Raw genomic sequence first — 17,283 nt, 5'->3', positions numbered from 1 at the left:
TATTGTTTTCACAGAAAGTCACGCACTTTTGCACCTGTATGCAGTGGTTCTTCAGTTGTGGTGTCTGGTCTAGGAGCATCACAGGGTCACAGGAGAGAACTTGCTAGAAATGCAGATTTTCAGGGCCCACCTCAGACCTACTGAATCAGTAACTCTGAGAGCGGGACTCTGCAATTTGTGGTTTAACAAGCCCAACAGGTGATTCTGATGCATGCTAAAGTTTGAGAACCACTAACCTAGGGTAGCCTTATATATTGCTCAAACCAGGACACTTTTTTTTTTTTGGTTTTGGGAGACAGAATCTGTTTCTGTTGCCCAGGCTGGAGTGCAGTGGCATGATCTCGGCTCACTGCAACCTCTGCCTCCCGGGTTCAAGTGATTCTCTCTCCTTAGCCTTCTAAGTAACTGGGACAACAGGCGTGCGCCACCACGCCCGGATAATTTTTTATATTTTTAGTAGAGATGAGGTTTCATCATATTGGCCAGGCTGGTCTTGAACTCCTGACCTAGTGATCCACCTGCCTCCCAAAGTGCTGGGATTATAGGCATGAACCACCATGCCTGGCCTGTTTTTTAAATTTACAATGAGAGTTTTCTGTTGTGTTCTCATTCCAGTATTCCTAAACTTTTTAGGTAGGATTAGTCACTCTTTATGATTTCTCTTAGCACGTGGTACATACCTCTGCTCTGCTATTGTGTGTATATGCCTTATAGTATAATTATCCCACTGTGTAGCTTGCAGACTGTCATGGCCATCGTTTTTGTGTCACTTTTACTTTTTTTTTTTTTTTTTTTTTGATCTTGCTCTGTTGCCAGACTGGGGTGCAGTAGTGCAATCATGGTTCACTGCAACCTCGATCTTCTGGGCTCAAGCGATTCTCCCACTTTAGCCTTCTGAGTAGCTGGGACACAGGCGTGTGTTAACAGGCCTGGCTAATTTTTAAAATTTTTTGTAGAGACTGGGTCTCACTATGTTGTCCAGGCTGGTCTTGAACTCCTGGGCTCAAGCAATTCTTGAACCTTGGCTTCCTAAAATGCTGAGATTACAGGTGTGAGCCACTGCATTGGGCCCTATTTTTCATTATTTTTATTTTTGTTTTTTGAGACAGGGTCTCATGCTGTCACCCAGGCTGGAGTGCAGTGGTGCTATCTCGGCTCACTGCAGCCTCAACCTTCCTGAGCCCAGGTGAGCCTACCACCTTAGCCCTCTGAGTAGCTGGGACTACAGGCATGCACCATCACACCCAGCTAATTTTTGTGTTTTATGTAGATACAGGGCTTTGCCATGTTACCCAGGCTGGTTTCAGACTCCTGGGCTCAAGCAACCCACCTGCCTTGGTCTCCTAAAGTGCTAGGTTTAGAGGCATGAACCACTATGCCTGGCTCCCTAGTTTTTAAATTATAAAATTAATACCTGCAGCATTTAAAGTTGTAAAATGAAAAGTTTAATTTTTAAATCTCTCCATCCTCACGTCTACTTTCTAGTAGTAGTCTCTATTACTACATTGACTATCTTTCTAAATCTCTTTTTTTTGATATGTATGTCTAGCTATGTTGACCATGCTGATGTTGAACTCCTGGGCTCAAGTGATCCTCCCACCTCAGCCTCCTGAGTAGCTGGGATTACAGGCACATGCCAGCATGCTTGGCTAAATCTTCTTCTAGAAACCTACACACACACACTTTTTTTTTTCTTACAAACATGTGAAAATAATGCACTCATTCTGAAACTCTGTTTTCCTCATTCAGTTGTGCATATTGGATTAACTTCTCTGTGTTAATGCAAAGGGTTGGATTTTCAAAGCATCTTCATCTGAATGTGAAATCTTACCCAACTCCAAACCTTACTCACGATTCAGAGGTTACAGGCAGAAGCCGCAGACGCAGATGAGCATTCCTTCTTGGAGGAGCCCCCAGCCAGCAGGCACAGCTTCCAAAGAATTTCACTTTCTTCTACATTGGGACATATTATCAACATACTGAAAATAGTTACATATGACTGATATGAAGTCACTTCTACATGTATTTATGATAAACTTACTGTAGTTTTTTTTTGTTTGTTTTTTCTTGAGATGAAGTTTTGCTCTTGTCACCCAGGCTGGAGTGCAGTGGCATGATCTTGGCTCACTGCAACCTCCGCCTCCTGGGTTCAAGCGATTCTCCTGACTCAGCCTCCCGAATAGCTGGGATATCAGGCATCTGCCACCACGCCCAGCTAATTTTTGTATTTTTAATAGAACAGGGTTTCACCAAGTTGGCCAGCTAGTCTGGAACTCCTGATCTCAAGTGATCCGCCCACCTTGACCTCCCAAAGTGCTGGGATTACAGACATGAGCCACCACGCCCGGCCCTACTGTAGTTCTTAATTTGTTTACAGAAGTAAAATTCAACCTTGGGATACAAGTTTTTGCTTTGGATTAACAAATGTTTTTCCTAAAGAAAGCCTTTTCTGTTGTGGGAATCTCTAGTTTTTGTTGTTGTTTTTTAAAGAGTCAGTGTCTCACAGGCTGGAGTACAGTGGCATAATCATAGCTCACTATAGCCTCAAACTCCTGGGCTCAAGCAACCCTCTGGCCTCAGCCTCCAAAGCCAAGGGGAACCTGCCAAGGGGAATCTCTAGTTACACAAATAGAAAATGCCTGTGATTTTCTCCTGTTTTCCATCTAGCCATGCCCCAGACATCCATAAATTCTCAGATTATTTACAGAAGGCAATTAAGGGAGACCAGATATATCCTGATATTTTAAAATAAGAGACCATTTCTTATCTATTACAAACCTTTATCATGTTTGCTAGGAAGTCAGCTGTCATGCAGGGAATCCCCCAAGCTTGTCCAACCCAGGACGGCTTTGAATGCAGCCTGACACAAATTCATAAACTTTCTTAAAACATGATGAGATTTTTTTGCAATTTTTTTTAAAGCTCATCAGCTATCATTAGTGTTAGTGTATTTTATGTGTGGCCCAAACAATCCTCCTCTTCCAATGTGGCCCAGGGAAGCCAAAAGATTGGACACCCCTGTGGCTGAAGGAGTGAGCCACAGGCTTGCTGTTAACCCTTTCCCCCTCATCCCCTTTTCAGTACATTCAGACCTATTTCATCATTTTAATTGCTTTTTTTTTTTTTTTTTGAGACAAAGTCTCGCTTTGTCACCCAGGCTGGAGTGCAGTGGCATGATCCCGGCTCACTGAAACCTCCACCTCCTGGGTTCAAGTGATTCTCTTGCCTCAGCCTCCCAAGTAGCTGGGATTATAGGCATCTGCCACCACGCCCAGCAAATTTTTGTGTTTTTAGTACACAAGGTTTCACCATGTTGTTCAGGCTGGTCTCAAGCTCCTGACCTCAAGTGATCCGCCTACCTTGGCCTCCCAAAGTGGTGGGATTACTGGCGTGAGCCACAGCGCCCGGGCTGATTGCTTTTGATAATTTACTTTTTCCAGGAGTTTTGCTATTAAAAATGTGGTAAATACCCTTGCACACACATCTTTGTCCCCCTTTGCCAGTATTTCTTTCAGAGTGACACTCAGAAGTAAAAATTGTACACTCTTAGGACAACTTAGCAGTGTCAGTATACATTGTGCAAATTTTTATTTCCACCTATTTTTTCATGACATTTGTAGTATAAACTATTATTAATCTCTAATAAATCAATAAATGTCAGTTGAGATTTGGCAGTAAAAAAATGTCATCTTATTGTTTTAGTTTGCATTCTTCGATTTAGAGAGGTTGATGTGTTAATGACCAGCAGGCCGCTCTTGTCAATCCTGTTGGGCTGTATGCTGCTATATGAGAGTACAGTGCTGTCATGACTGCCCTTTTGTTATTCACAGTTACCTGTCACTGGGTAGTTGTAAGAGTTGTACAGTTGAGATGCTGAGCACATCAGAAGTGTTTTTTTGATGCTCTATTCAGCACTTCTTTTGGTATTCCCATTGAATCCAGTGAACATTTGGATGGAATACTCAGACCTTTTATCAATGTCAATGGCATCTGTTATTGGTTTTCAATATGCTTTTTTGCTTAATGATCTTGAATTAGGAGATAAAGATGTCATTCAGCCACCATATCCAGGTTGATGTAAGAAAATTTTGATTGTATAATACTTGTATTTCTTTGATGGTTCATTACAAGTGTGTATCACTAGTAAAAATGATCACTGAAAATGTCTCATTTTGGTCATAGCAAAGGGTTTTGCTAGCCTTTTGAGTTTTTAATTATGTTACATTTTAGATTAATTTCATCAAATCACTGGAATTAAGAAAACATTATCCATAGAGAATGCCACTTTGAGTGTTTGAGTGGTTTCTTTTTTCTTTTTTTCTTTTTTTTTTTTGAGACAGAGTCTGGCTTTATTGCCTAGGCTGGAGTGCAGTGGCATGAGCTCAGCTCACTGCAACCTCCACCTCCCAGGTTCAAGCAATTCTCCTGCCTCAGCCTCCTGAGTAGCTGGAATTACAGGTGAGCGCCACCACGCCTGACTAATTTTTGTATTTTTATTAGAGACGGGGTTTCTCTGTGTTGGCCAGGCTGGTCTCGAATTCCTGACCTCAGGTGATCCACCCACCTCGAACTCTCCAAGTGTGGGATTACAGGTGTGAGCCGTGGCGCCCAGCCTGGGTGGTTTCTTTCGAGCTGTAGATGACTAGTAAGAGTCTGAGATCATTCGTACAGCTTGGGAAATTTTCTTTTATTTTTTGTTGAGATGGGGTCTCCCTTTGTCACCCAGGCTGGAGTGCAGTGGCATGATCATGGCTCACTGTAACCTCAACCTCCTGGGCTCAAGCGATCCTCTCACCTCAGTCTCCAGTGTAGCTGGGATTACAGGTACAAGCCACCACACCAGCTAATTTTTTTGTTTTTGTAGAGATGAGGTTTCACTTTGTTGCACAGGCTGGTCTCAAACTCCTGGCTTCTAGTGATCCTTCTGCCTTGGCCTCCTAAAGTACTGGGATCACAGTGAGCCACTGCTCCTGGCCTGGTTCAATAAATTTTGATAAGTATATACATCTGTGTAAACCGTACCCCCTTCAAGACACAATGTGTCCATCACTCCAAAAAAGCTTCCTTGAACCCCTTCCCAGTGTAGGGGAGGGAAAATAGCTTCTACCCTTCTAAGTTTTCGGTTGGGGCCCCTGTAATAAAGGGTAGATTAACAAGAGAAAAACATGTAAACTTGTTTAATATAAGTTTTACGTGACATGGGAGCCTTCATAAGGAAATGAAGACCCGAAGAAACAGTAAAACCTGAGTGTTTTTAAATTAGGTTTGATGAAGAAGGAAGAGTTGTGGAATGTGATAGGACAGAAAGGGATATGAGCTAAGAGTAGTAAACAGGGAAAATCTTAACAAGGCCTGTTTGTTCATATTCCTCTGGGTGTTCCTGTATTTTTTTTTTTTTAATTTTTGAGACAGGGTCTCACTCTGTTCCTGAGGCTGGAGTGCAGTGGCATGATCATAGCTCACTGCAGCCTCAACCTCTTGGGCTCAAGTGATCCTCCTGCCTCAGCCTCCTGAGTAGCTGGGACTATGGGTATGTGCCACCATGGGTGGCTGATTTTTAAATTTTTTTGTAGAGATGGGATCTCACTGTGTTGCCCAGGCTGGCCTCAAACTCTGGGGCAGAAGTGATCCTCCTGCCTCGGCCTCCCAAAGTGCTGGGATTATAGGCATGAGTCAATGCGCCCAGCCACTCTGTCTTTTGAGATTAAGATGCTGCTATCTTCTGGGTATAGAGAGGACACCTCTCACATGAGGATCCTATGATCTGCTTCAGGGGAAGTCTTTTTTGCACCTGCTGTTTCTCAGATTCCTTCAACTTAAAATATTCAACAATGCCAAGGTGTCATATTTTGGGAGTAGCATGTTCTGAAGCCTGTCATAGTCAGTTCCCTATCACCCTGCCCCAGGTAAATTAATCTATAATTGTAGATTAGTTTTGTCAGTACTTGAACTTCATATGAATGTAATCATACAGTATGGTTTGTGCCTTTTTTGGGTCAGGTTTCTTTTTTTCCACATATCATTTTTGAGATTTATCCTTGTTGTGTGTATCAGTAATTTTTCCTTTTTATTTCTGAATATTATATACCATTTGTTTATTCATCTGTTACTAGACACTTGGGTTTTTCTAGTTTTGGGGTTTTTATAAATAAAAATGCTGTAAACTTTCATGTACAGGCGTTTTTGTGAGCATATATTTTCATGAATACTGAGTGGAAGTGCTGGGTCATATAGTAAGTGTATTTTTAACTTTATAAGAAACTACCAATTTTCCGAAGTGGTTGTGATATTTTACATTTCTCTTAGCAATGTACAATAATAGTTCCAGGCACTTCACAGCCTCGTTGAAACTTAGTGTTGTCTGTTTTTAAATTTTAGTTACCTTAGTGGGTGTGTAGTGGCACCTCATTGTGGTTATAATTTTGAATTTCACTGAGTGGAGTCTTGATAAAGAATGTTCTTGAGGTTTTCCTTAATTTTTCTACAGGATTGTAGCCATATACAATTGAAATTCATCTTTTATATTGTTAATTTTTTTCTTTAGGTGTCTTTAAGAGTGATTGAAGAGAATAATTCAAAATGCCTGAAAATCCTGCTACAGGTATACTGGATATATTGTTCTATAATTAAATTAATTATTTAAAAATGGAATCTCAAATGGGACTTAACTATTACTCTACTTATTCATCTTGACCCAAGATAAACTGCAGGTGCTGCAGGTACTTGATCGCCTGAAAATGAAATTGCAGGAGAAGGGTGACACGTCGCAGAATGAGAAGTTATCTATGTTTTATGAGACACTAAAGAGTCCTCTCTTCAACCAGATACTCACACTTCAGCAGTCCATCAAGCAACTGAAGGGTCAAGTAAGTTACCCATCAGAGTTTTACATTAATATATTATATTAATATATTCAAACCATCAAAGAAAGATAGAGGAGATAGACAAAGACAAATTATCTTTAAGGACTCAGTTCAGCAAAGAGACTGTATTGGGACCTGTAACCTATAACCTGTGGGTAGCATTGGCATAGATAATTTAGAAATGTCAATAATCAATTTTTTCTTTGGTAACTGGATGTGGTGGCATGTACCGGTAGTCCCAGCAACTCAGGAGTCTGAGGTGGGAGGATTGCTTGAGCCCAGGAGTTCCAGGTTGCAGTGAGCTATGATCATGCCACTGCACTCCAGCCTGGATGGCAGAGTTGAGACCCTGTCTCAAAAAAAAAAAAAAAAAAATTGTGTTTGGTTTTAGAATATGGTTTTTGTACTTATTTAAGTATGTAAAGGTCAGATGCTTTGAGAATTCTCAACATCTTCAAAACTGTAAAATAGTGCTTAAGTTAAATATATTTTCTTTTTATTTTGAGACAAGGTTTCTCTCTGTCACTGAGGCGGGAGTGCAGTGCTGTGATCCTAGCTCACTGCAGCCTTGACCTCCCAGGCTCAAGCAATGTTCCCACCTCAGCTTCCAGAGTAGCTGGGATAGGTGTGTGCCACCACAGTTGGGCTAATTTTTAAAAAATTTATAGAGGCAGGGTCTCCCTATGTTGCCCAGGCTGGTCTCAAACTATTGGCCTCAAGCAGTCCTCCTACCTCAGCATTCCAAAGTGCTGGGATTATAGGCATGAGCCACCTTGCCCAGGCGTATTTTCTTTATGAAGTCTTTTTTTTTTTTTTGTGGTCTTTTTTTTTTTTTTGGTATTATTATTATTATTTTTTTAGTAGAGACGGGGTTTCACTGTGTTAGCCAGGATGGTCTGTATCTCCTGACCTCGTGATCCACCTGCCTCAGCCTCCCAAGGTGCTGGGATTATAGGCGTGAGCCACCTCGCCCGGCCGAAGTCTTTTATCTAACAAGAAGTGATCATGCCCTTATAGCACAATAGTCACACTTCTCTTAATTATCAAATATTTGTTGTCTTTCATGCGTATTCTGATTAGAAGTTCCTTGGAAGCAGAATACCTGGTATTTAAATATATAGTTATGTTTCTTCTACTCATTTACCACACTATCTGGATTCTTCAGGCTCTAATACATCATTATTGAATAAGGGACACATATCACCTCTTCTTAGAGGGGTGCAAATTAGCAGTTGTGGGATTTTTTTTTTTTTGGTGCTGAGATTGAACCAGAAATTAATTGTTTTAACTGTCCTCTTGGATTCTTTGTTTTGGGGTCAGGGATGGCAAATTACTTTTAAATCACCTATTCTGTAAGCTGAACTTGAATAGTAGCTATACCATAGATGAAATTTGGGCAGAATTTAAAACATAATTGGAGCTAATTTAGCACAGTTAAGTGAAAATTTACAAAATTTGGGAAAAAATGGTTTTTGCTGATAAACTAAAATGCTTGCCCATTAAATATTTTGTGAGTGATTTGTTTATAGCCAATTAAGGATTAAACTCTACATGTGTCTTTCTGTGAATTGCTTTCTTTAGACCAGAATTTATACCCTAATTTTAGCACTGCCTATATTGATGTTTAGCTTTCTGTATTTCTCTTGGTCACAGAATATCACAATAGTGAATGCTGTTGGTAGCAACTGAAATTGGCAAAGATCAGCAGAAATCTATCACACTTGTTGGACTAAGAGTGGCTGTAACTACCCTATCCTAATAACAATTCTTTATATTTGTATAGTTTGGAGTTGTTATGTACACAGTCATATTTTATGCATTGGACTGTATAATCCCTGTAGCCAGGGGTTTTTTATTTTTTCTTTGAGGTTTTATTGACATTCATTCTTTTTTTTTTTTTTTTTTTGAGGCAGAGTATTTGCCTGGGCTAGAGTACAGTGGTGTGATTATGGATCATTGTAGCCTCAACCTCCTGGGCTCAAGCAATCCTCCCACTTCATCCTCCCAAGTAGCTGGGCCTACAGGCATGTGACACCATGCCCAGCTAATTTTTGTATTTTTTGTTGAGACAAGAGTCTCACTATGTTGCCCAGGCTGGTCTTGAACTCCTGGCCTGAAGCAGTCCTCCCACCTTGATCTCCCAAAGTGCTGGGATTACAGCTGTGAGCCATCACACCCGGCCTAACATTTATTCTGTTTTTTTTTGGAGACAGAGTCTTGCTCTGTCATCCAGGCTGAGTGCAGTGGTGCAATCTCGGCTCACTGTAGCCTCCACCTGCAGGATTCAAGCAATTCTCCTGCCTCAGCCTCCCAAGTACCTTGGAATTACAAGTGTGTACCACCATGCCCGGCTAATTTTTGTATTTTTGATAGCGATGGGGTTTCACCACTGACATTTATTCTTAATGTTACCTTTATTCTACTGTTTTGGCAGTTGTATCAGCCAATGATATTTTAAATTATGTCCACCATAATTACATGATTCTCCTCTTTCTATCAATGTTTAAGTGGCTCCGTGACTCACTCACTGCTAATCTTGAGTAAGTTACTTAACCCCTGTGTGCCTCGGTTTTTAGGCTCACAAAATGGGATAATGATATCTCATTAGATTGTTGTAAGAATTAAATGATAATACCTGCAATCATGCTGGTATAGTACTTACTCATAGCAAGCACTCAATAAGTACAGTTATTATCGTTATATACTACCTGTGGATCTTTTTTTTGCTCCCCACGTGGAATTGTACAGATAAATGGAAAAAGGTTTAGTGCCTTACACTGTTATGTGACTGGATGCATCTGTATATGTGAAGTGTAAAAAGATGTCAGTGTACATGCTGTTAACTTGGAGTAGTGGTAGAAGGCAGGAAATAAGAACAAATTTTAAGCTATTAAACATTTTGTGTAATACTAAATTTAAAAAATTTTTAGCCTTGTGAATACACAGATTTGATCTATCTTTACCTTATTTCTTTTCCATGTATGTATTTAATGTGCAAATTATCCATGTAATGGTCAAAATATATTTAATAAATAGAAACAATTTTTCTATAGATTTCTGTTGATGATTCTTTTTTTTTCTCTCCAACAGCTCAACCATATACCCTCAGATTGTTCAGCCAACTTTGATTTTTCTAGGAAAGGTTTGTTAGTGTTCACAGATGGTTCCATTACTAATGGAAATGTCCACAGGCCCTCTAATAACTCGACTGTATCTGGGTTATTTCCGTGGACCCCGAAGTTGGGAAATGAAGACTTTAACTCAGTCATTCAACAGATGGCTCAGGTAAAGTTGTATCTTCTCATGGAAATATTTAGCTTCATTTCTCCTGTTTTAGTTTTACAAAGGAGCTTATACTCATTCTTTTTGCTGTAAAATGTGTTAGTATGTATTTTGCTTGCTTCTATTTTTATATTGTTAGGAGAAACTGACACCATTTTCTAACCTGTGTGTTGAAAATTTATTGACTTAAAATTACATAAGGAAAGTATCCATGTATGTGGTAAGGAGAGTTTTTTTTTTTTTTAATTAACATTTATTTTTTGAGATAAGGTCTTGCTAAGGAGAGTTTTTAGACAATGACTAATTGAACACATCTCTATTCTTGTTAAAATAAGATTTTTGGCCGAGCGCAGTGGTTCACGCCTGTAATTGCATCACTTTCTGAGGCCGAGGAGGGCGGATCACTGGAGGTCAGGAGTTTGAGACTAGCCCGACCAACATGGCAAAACCCTGTCTCTACTAAAAATAGAAAAATTAGCCGGGCGTGGTGGCAGGCACCTGTAATCCCAGATAGTTGGGAGGCTGAGGCAGGAGAATCGCTTGAACCCCGGAGGCGGAGGTTGCAGTGAGCCGAGATTGCGCCACTGTACTCCAGCCTGGGTGACACCCCATAATTAATGGAAATTAGAACTAATGTAATTTGGAAAATCTAGAAAACATTTGGAAGGATAATCCGGTTGTAGCCCCTAATACCTATTAAAAATTAAATAATAAACAATTAAAATTTTGGACATGTTAGTTTTATGTATGTTCACCTCAACCTTCAAGTGCCATTAAAAATGAAATGAGGTTTGAATGTGGTAGCTTATATCTATAATCTTTGGGAGGCAGAGGCAGGAGGATTGCTTGAAGCCAGGAGTTCAAGACCAGCCTGGGTAACATAGGGAGACCCCCATCTCTACAAAAATAAAAATAAAAATATAGTCGGGCATGGTGGCACTCACCTGTAGCTCCAGGTACCTGGGAGGCTGACGTTGGCAGATCACTTGAGCCCAGAAATTCAAAGCTGTAGTGAGCTATGATCGTACCACTGTACTCCAGCCTGGGTGACAGAGCCAAGACCTGTCTCTTAAAAAAAAAAAAAATAAATAGATAAACTTAAGTTGCAGTGTTAAATAGAATCTGTTTAAGGTGTGATAATTAAATAATATTCTGGTCCTAGTTTTTGACTTTATAGTTCTATCCCTTTGTTTCTTTCCTTTTCTATTTTTTTCTTTTCTTTTTTTTTTTTTTGAGATGAAGTCTTGCTCTGTTGCCCAGGCTGGAGTGCAGTGGCCCAATCTTGGCTCACTGCAACCTCCACCTCCTGGGTTCAAGCGATTCTCCTGCCTCAGCCTCCCGAGTAGCTGGGACTACAGGCGCATGTCACCACGCCTGGCTAATTTTTGTATTTTTAGTAGAGACAGGTTTTCACCATGTTGGCCATGATAGTCTCTCCTGACCTCGTGATCCTCCCGCCTTGGCCTCCCAAAGTGCTGGGATTACAGGCATGAGCCATTGTGCCGGGCCAGTTCTATCTCTTTCATCTGACTAGTAATTATTTTTATGTGGTGCTTTTTTTAGTTGATTACATTTATGAAGTTCTCATGTTATAAGTGCAGTTACTAATTAAAGCAATAAAATACCCAGCTGTCACAAGAACAGTTCTACCTGTTCTTACAGGTAGAACCCGTGTAAATGGTGGCCTTTTCAGAGTCTTTTGAATTTACCTAATAAATAGAATATCAATTGGGCCGGGCATGGTGGCTCACGCCTGTAATCTCAGCACTTTGGGAGGCCAAGGCAGGCGGATCACGAGGTCAGGAGATCGAGACCATCCTGGCTAACACGGTGAAACCCCGTCTCTACTAAAAATACAAAAAAATTAGCCAGGCGTGGTGGCTGGCGCCTGTAGTCCCAGCTACTCGGGAGGCTGAGGCAGGAGAATGGCGTGAACCCAAGAGGCGGAGCTGGCAGTGAGCCGAGATTGCGCCACTGCACTCCAGCCTGGGCAACAGAGTGAGACTCCGTCTCAAAAAAATAAATAAATAAATAAATAGATATCAATTAATCAACAATAGAATTAGAAACAGAGCCCTATAAAATGCAGCTGGTTCTGACAGGCTAAATACTGGCATTTTTGATATATCTATTTTCCTCATTTAAAAATATATTTTGCGGCTGGGCACTGTGGCTCACGTCTGTAATCCCAGCAATTTGGGAGGCTGAGGTGGGTGGATTGCTTGAGCTCAGGAGTTTGAGACCAGCCTGGGCAACATGGTGAAACCCCGTCTCTACAAAAAATACAGAAATTTGCCAGGCATGGTGGTGCATGCCTATAGTCCCAGCTACCCAGGAGGCTGAGGCAGGAGGATCGCTTGAGCCCAGAAGACGGAGACTGAAGTGAGCCGAGATCACGCCACTGCACTCTACCCTGGGCAACAGAGCGAGACCCTGTCTCCAAGAAAAAAATAAAATAAAAATGTACTTTGCATTGAGAGAATTTAAGGAAATTCAATGTAAAAAAGTAATTCAGAATTTACTATGGGAAAAGGCATTTTTCTCAGGAGTTTCCATCCAGCTTGGGATTCATCTCATAATGTGAATGAAGTGTGAAAATACCTCTGATTCCCTGAGGTTGCAGAACACTGCACACACTCTCTCTTATGTTCTACTGAAATAATCAAGTGAGAGGATTTCCAGAAATAATTTATTACTGAAATGCTGAGTTTATGTGGTTCTTAGGGGAAGCTGCTTTTATGCTAAGCAATTTCAGTTCTGCAGACAGAGTATGTTGGCTAAATATACACCACTGACTTTTTTTTTTAACGCTCCTTCATTAGGGCCGGCAAATTGAATATATAGATATAGAACGGCCTTCAACTGGAGGCCTTGGATTCAGTGTGGTGGCCCTCAGAAGTCAAAATCTCGGAAAAGTTGATATCTTCGTGAAGGATGTCCAGCCAGGGAGTGTAGCAGACAGGTGAGGAAGCTGTTTATTTTCATTTTGCTAATTGTTTCCTGATAATTCTGAAAACTATTATAAAGAGAGTGAAAAACTAGTAATAAAAACAGTAACAGTAAAAGCTAACATTTTTGCTTTCGTTTTTCCTATGCATTTGTCAGGCCTTTTGCGAAAATCCTCCCATACCCCATGGCAGCAGTTCCACTATATAGGTATCATCATTCCGTTCTGTAGACGAGAAAGCTGAGATTCAGAGAGGTTCAGTGGTCAACCTATAGTCACAGAGCTGTTAATGCTGGAGCCATGATGTGATTCCAAGACCGTCTGGCTGCAAAGCTAGTGCGCTATTTCCCTCTCTTACAATTGAACATGATATTTTAGCTATGGACTGATCAGTAAGATAGAAATATTGAAGTTCTCATTCTGCATATTATATTGTTTATTATTCTTAAGATTATAACAACATTTTGGTGGTCATGTTACTCTACCTGATTTATTATGCTTATTGTCAATTAAGAGGCCCCTCAAGTCTATGTTATCTCCCATGTTTGCATTTGCTTTTATTTTTTAAGGGGTATTTGCAAGCCTTTTATTTTGTCTCTGTTTGATTTCCAGTCTTTGGTTTATTATTCATTTAATAAGTATGCTATTCCAATGCACGTGTTAGAATAATAGCAACAATGGTAGTATATTATTATAAAATTCTTAGTTGATAATACATTTTTGAATTCACATCCTCCATTCATAGGGGATTAATTCTAGTCTCCCCAACTCAGATTTCAAACATAATGAGTTTCCGTGACTTTGCATCTTTGTTCTGCCATCTAATGCAGCATTTCTTCAAGAACTGTAGTGAGAATGGGTAAACAGGAAGAGGAAGAATATCTGGTGTTTGGGAGATAATAAAATCAAATACAGTAAACCAGGACAGAGTAAATCCTAGGCTATCTTTAGGATGCACTTTAACATAAGAAGTTCAAGCCTGTGCTTCAGAATCTGACTCCTGATAAGATGCTAGGCTTGTCTAGGCTTCAGTCCTTAATATTTAAAATTTCCTAAGTACTTTAAAAGGTGATTGTGAGGATTATGTGAGATAATGCATGTAAAGCACTCAACATAGTACCTGACTCATGATAAGTGCTCAGTAAATACTATTTTTCTTTAGAGATTTTGCTAATTTCTTTTAAAAAGAGTCCTTCTTACCCTGGCTAGCAGTTGGGAGATTGGTGCTTGGGAGAGATTAAAAGGGCTCAGATTGGCCAAGCTCAGTGTCTCATGGCTGTAATCCCAGCACTTTGGGAGTTCAAGATCAGCCTGGGTAACATGGCAAAACCCCATCTCTACAAAAAATACAAAAATTAGCTGGGTGTGGTAGTCCATACCTGTAGTCTCAGCTACTCGTGAGACTGAGGTGGGAGAATCACCTGAGCCTGGGAGGCTGAGGCTGCAGTGAGGTGTGATTGTGCCATTGCACTCCAGCCTGGGCAAATAGGAGTGAGACCATGCCTGGAAAAAAAAAAAAAAAAGCTCAGATATAAATTTGGAAGTAATCTCTATGAATTTTCAAGGAGGGTTTGGCCTCTATTGATAAATATTGGACAAGTAGACAGTGAAGATGGGATGAGAGGAGGTTATTGGTGTAGTTGAGAATATTGTTACCCCAGTGTGGTATGGGTAGAGATCAGATTGGAAGGGGTTCGGGAGATTTGGGTTCGTGCAGTAATGGAGGCAGTGTCCGTACTTGCAAAACCTTGGCAGTGGGGTCCTATAGATTGTTTTTGTTTATTTTTCTAGGCAGATGGCTTTTAAAGTGTGTCTGTGTGTTTAAGGATGCACTACCAAATTAGGTAATTTGTGTTCTGTGAAAAACACTCTGAAGAGCTCTGTTATATAATTAAATAATTTATTTGATAAATGTACTAAGTAAAGTAGTACCATAGGCAACAAACTGCTTAACTTTAATAGATTTTTAAAAATCAGGTTATTAGATGACTTAAAAAATTTCTTTTCTTACATGATTAAGGGATCAAAGATTAAAGGAAAATGATCAAATATTGGCCATTAATCACACGCCATTGGATCAGAACATTTCCCATCAGCAAGCAATTGCATTATTACAACAAACCACTGGATCTTTGCGACTGATTGTGGCCAGGGAACCAGTCCACACAAAAAGCAGTACTTCTAGCAGCCTAACTGATACAACTCTGCCTGAAACAGTGAGTTGCAAATTTGAAAAAATACTTAATTTTGAATAATGCCATTGATCGTAAGAAGTGTAAAGACATTTAGAAGGTGTCATTTTACCTTTCTTTTCTTTTTTTTTTTTTTTGAGATGGAGTTTCGCTCTTGTTGCCCAGGCTGGAGTGCAGTGGCCAGATCTTGGCTCACTGCAACCTCCACCTCCTGGAATCAAGTGATTCTCCTGCCTCAGCCTCCCGAGTAGCTGGGACTACAGGCGCCCACCATCACACTCGGCTATTTCTTTTGTATTTTTAGTAGAGACGGGGTTTCATCATTTTGGCCAGGCTGGTCTCGAACTCCTGCCCTCAGGTGATCCACCTGCCTTGGCCTCTCAAAGTGCTAGGATTATAGGCATGAGCCACTGTGCCTGGCCCGTTTTACTTTTCATGGTTAAAAAAGATGATCATATCTCTGAATGCAGCGTTAGCATATTTAAACAAGATGTTTCATGATGGTCGTTTTTTTTTTTTTTTGTCTTTTCAATGTCCTGTGGGTCCCTTTAAGATTATTATTTAATATGGAGGACAAATTGAAGTATTAGGTGTAATTTATTTAGTGATGGAGAGTCTTGTATTCCTTGGTGATGTAGCCAATTAATTGAGAGTTTTTATTAGAGATTTACTGTTGAGTGTTTAAAGTAAGTTTTGATTATTTGAAAAACATTATTTTTGAAAATTATAAGGGGATTTATGACCAGATTATTGATATTGCAAAATTATAGCAGGCTTTTTTTCATATAAAGATACATACTGAACAATTTGAAAGAATAAAAGTGTATGTCTCTTTTGGGAACCCTTGAACTTGCTTTTTAACGTTTTACAGACTTTGGCTTGCATCGTCAGAATGCAAGCTAATAAATCTTATTTTCTTATAACACTAAGTGCTAGCTGATTTATTTAATTTTTATTCATTGGGACAAAAGAAAAAATAAGACTGTCTCAGTACAATACAAGGTCACAACAAAAATTAATGTATAGGCATTTTCCCTGTTGTAATCAGCAATATTTATACAGCAGAATTTACATAATAAATACAGTGAATAAAGTGGGGCATTGTTTAACGTATAAAGAACAAGGGCTTTGGAGTCAGGCTTGGATGCATTCAAGTCCATTTCTCCCATATCCTAGTGGTGTCACACCAGGCAGATTCCTTTACCTCATACCTTCCTTTGAAGGTATGATGTCTAGTTCTCAGAGATGTTATGAGGCTTGAATGAGAAGGCACGTGAAGAACTAAGCACTGTGCCTGGTGCTGCATATACGTTCTCTGAATATTGGCTGCTATCAGCTGGTATTGTCAGGCACATTATTTTAGCAAACATTATTGTTTCCCAGATAGTAGATGTTCTAGACATGAATTTATTAAACAATCCCAATATTGCTTTTTTTTGAGATGGAGTCTTGCTTTGTCGCCCAAGCTGGACTGCAGGGCGTGATCTCGGCTCACTGCAACCTCCGCCTCCTGGGTTCAAGTGATTCTCCTGCCTCAGCCTCCTAAGTAGCTGGGATTTACAGGCACGTGCCAACACACCCGGCTAATTTTTTTGTACTTTTGGTAGAGATGGGGTTTCACCATGTTGGCCAGGCTGGTCTCGAACTCCTGACCTCATGATCTGCCCACCTCGGCTTCCAAAAGTACTGGGATTACAGGCTTGAGTCACTGCACCCGGCCCTCCAATAATGCTTTTTATTTAAGACTGCATAGTAACTTTGCAATTTAGTGTAATAGAAAAACTGGATGGGTATGGTGGCTCACATCTGTAATCCCAGCACTTTGGGAGGCCTAGGCAGGAGGGTCATTTGAGGCCAGGAGTTTGAGACCAGCCTGGGGAACATAGTCAAACCCCACCTCTATGGCCAGGCACAGTGGCTCATGCCTGTAATCCCAGCACTTTGGGAGGCCGAGGTGGGCGGATCACCTGAGGTCAGGAGTTCGAGACCAGCCTGGTCA

The 17,283-nt window shown here is 40.4% G+C and overlaps 1 protein-coding gene across 7 annotated transcripts in view; it reads left to right on the top strand.

The window, feature by feature from the left end:
• The window catches only part of PATJ (PATJ crumbs cell polarity complex component), a 422,746-nt gene that overhangs the window by 14,268 nt on the left and 391,195 nt on the right, over positions 1 to 17,283 (top strand). For all 7 annotated transcript variants that reach the window (XM_057298703.2, XM_034966355.3, XM_034966351.3 and 4 more), the window contains exons 2-6: positions 6,545 to 6,601; positions 6,700 to 6,866; positions 9,954 to 10,148; positions 12,968 to 13,107; positions 15,113 to 15,308. In XM_057298703.2, the coding sequence (XP_057154686.2) occupies positions 6,580 to 6,601; positions 6,700 to 6,866; positions 9,954 to 10,148; positions 12,968 to 13,107; positions 15,113 to 15,308 (720 nt within the window). In that variant the 5' untranslated portion in view covers positions 6,545 to 6,579. The remainder of the gene's footprint in view (positions 1 to 6,544; positions 6,602 to 6,699; positions 6,867 to 9,953; positions 10,149 to 12,967; positions 13,108 to 15,112; positions 15,309 to 17,283) is intronic.

The sequence above is a fragment of the Pan paniscus genome, chromosome 1 (genome assembly GCF_029289425.2).
Source record: "Pan paniscus chromosome 1, NHGRI_mPanPan1-v2.0_pri, whole genome shotgun sequence".
Lineage (NCBI taxonomy): Eukaryota > Metazoa > Chordata > Mammalia > Primates > Hominidae > Pan > Pan paniscus.
This window is presented reverse-complemented; position numbering and strand designations above follow the sequence as displayed.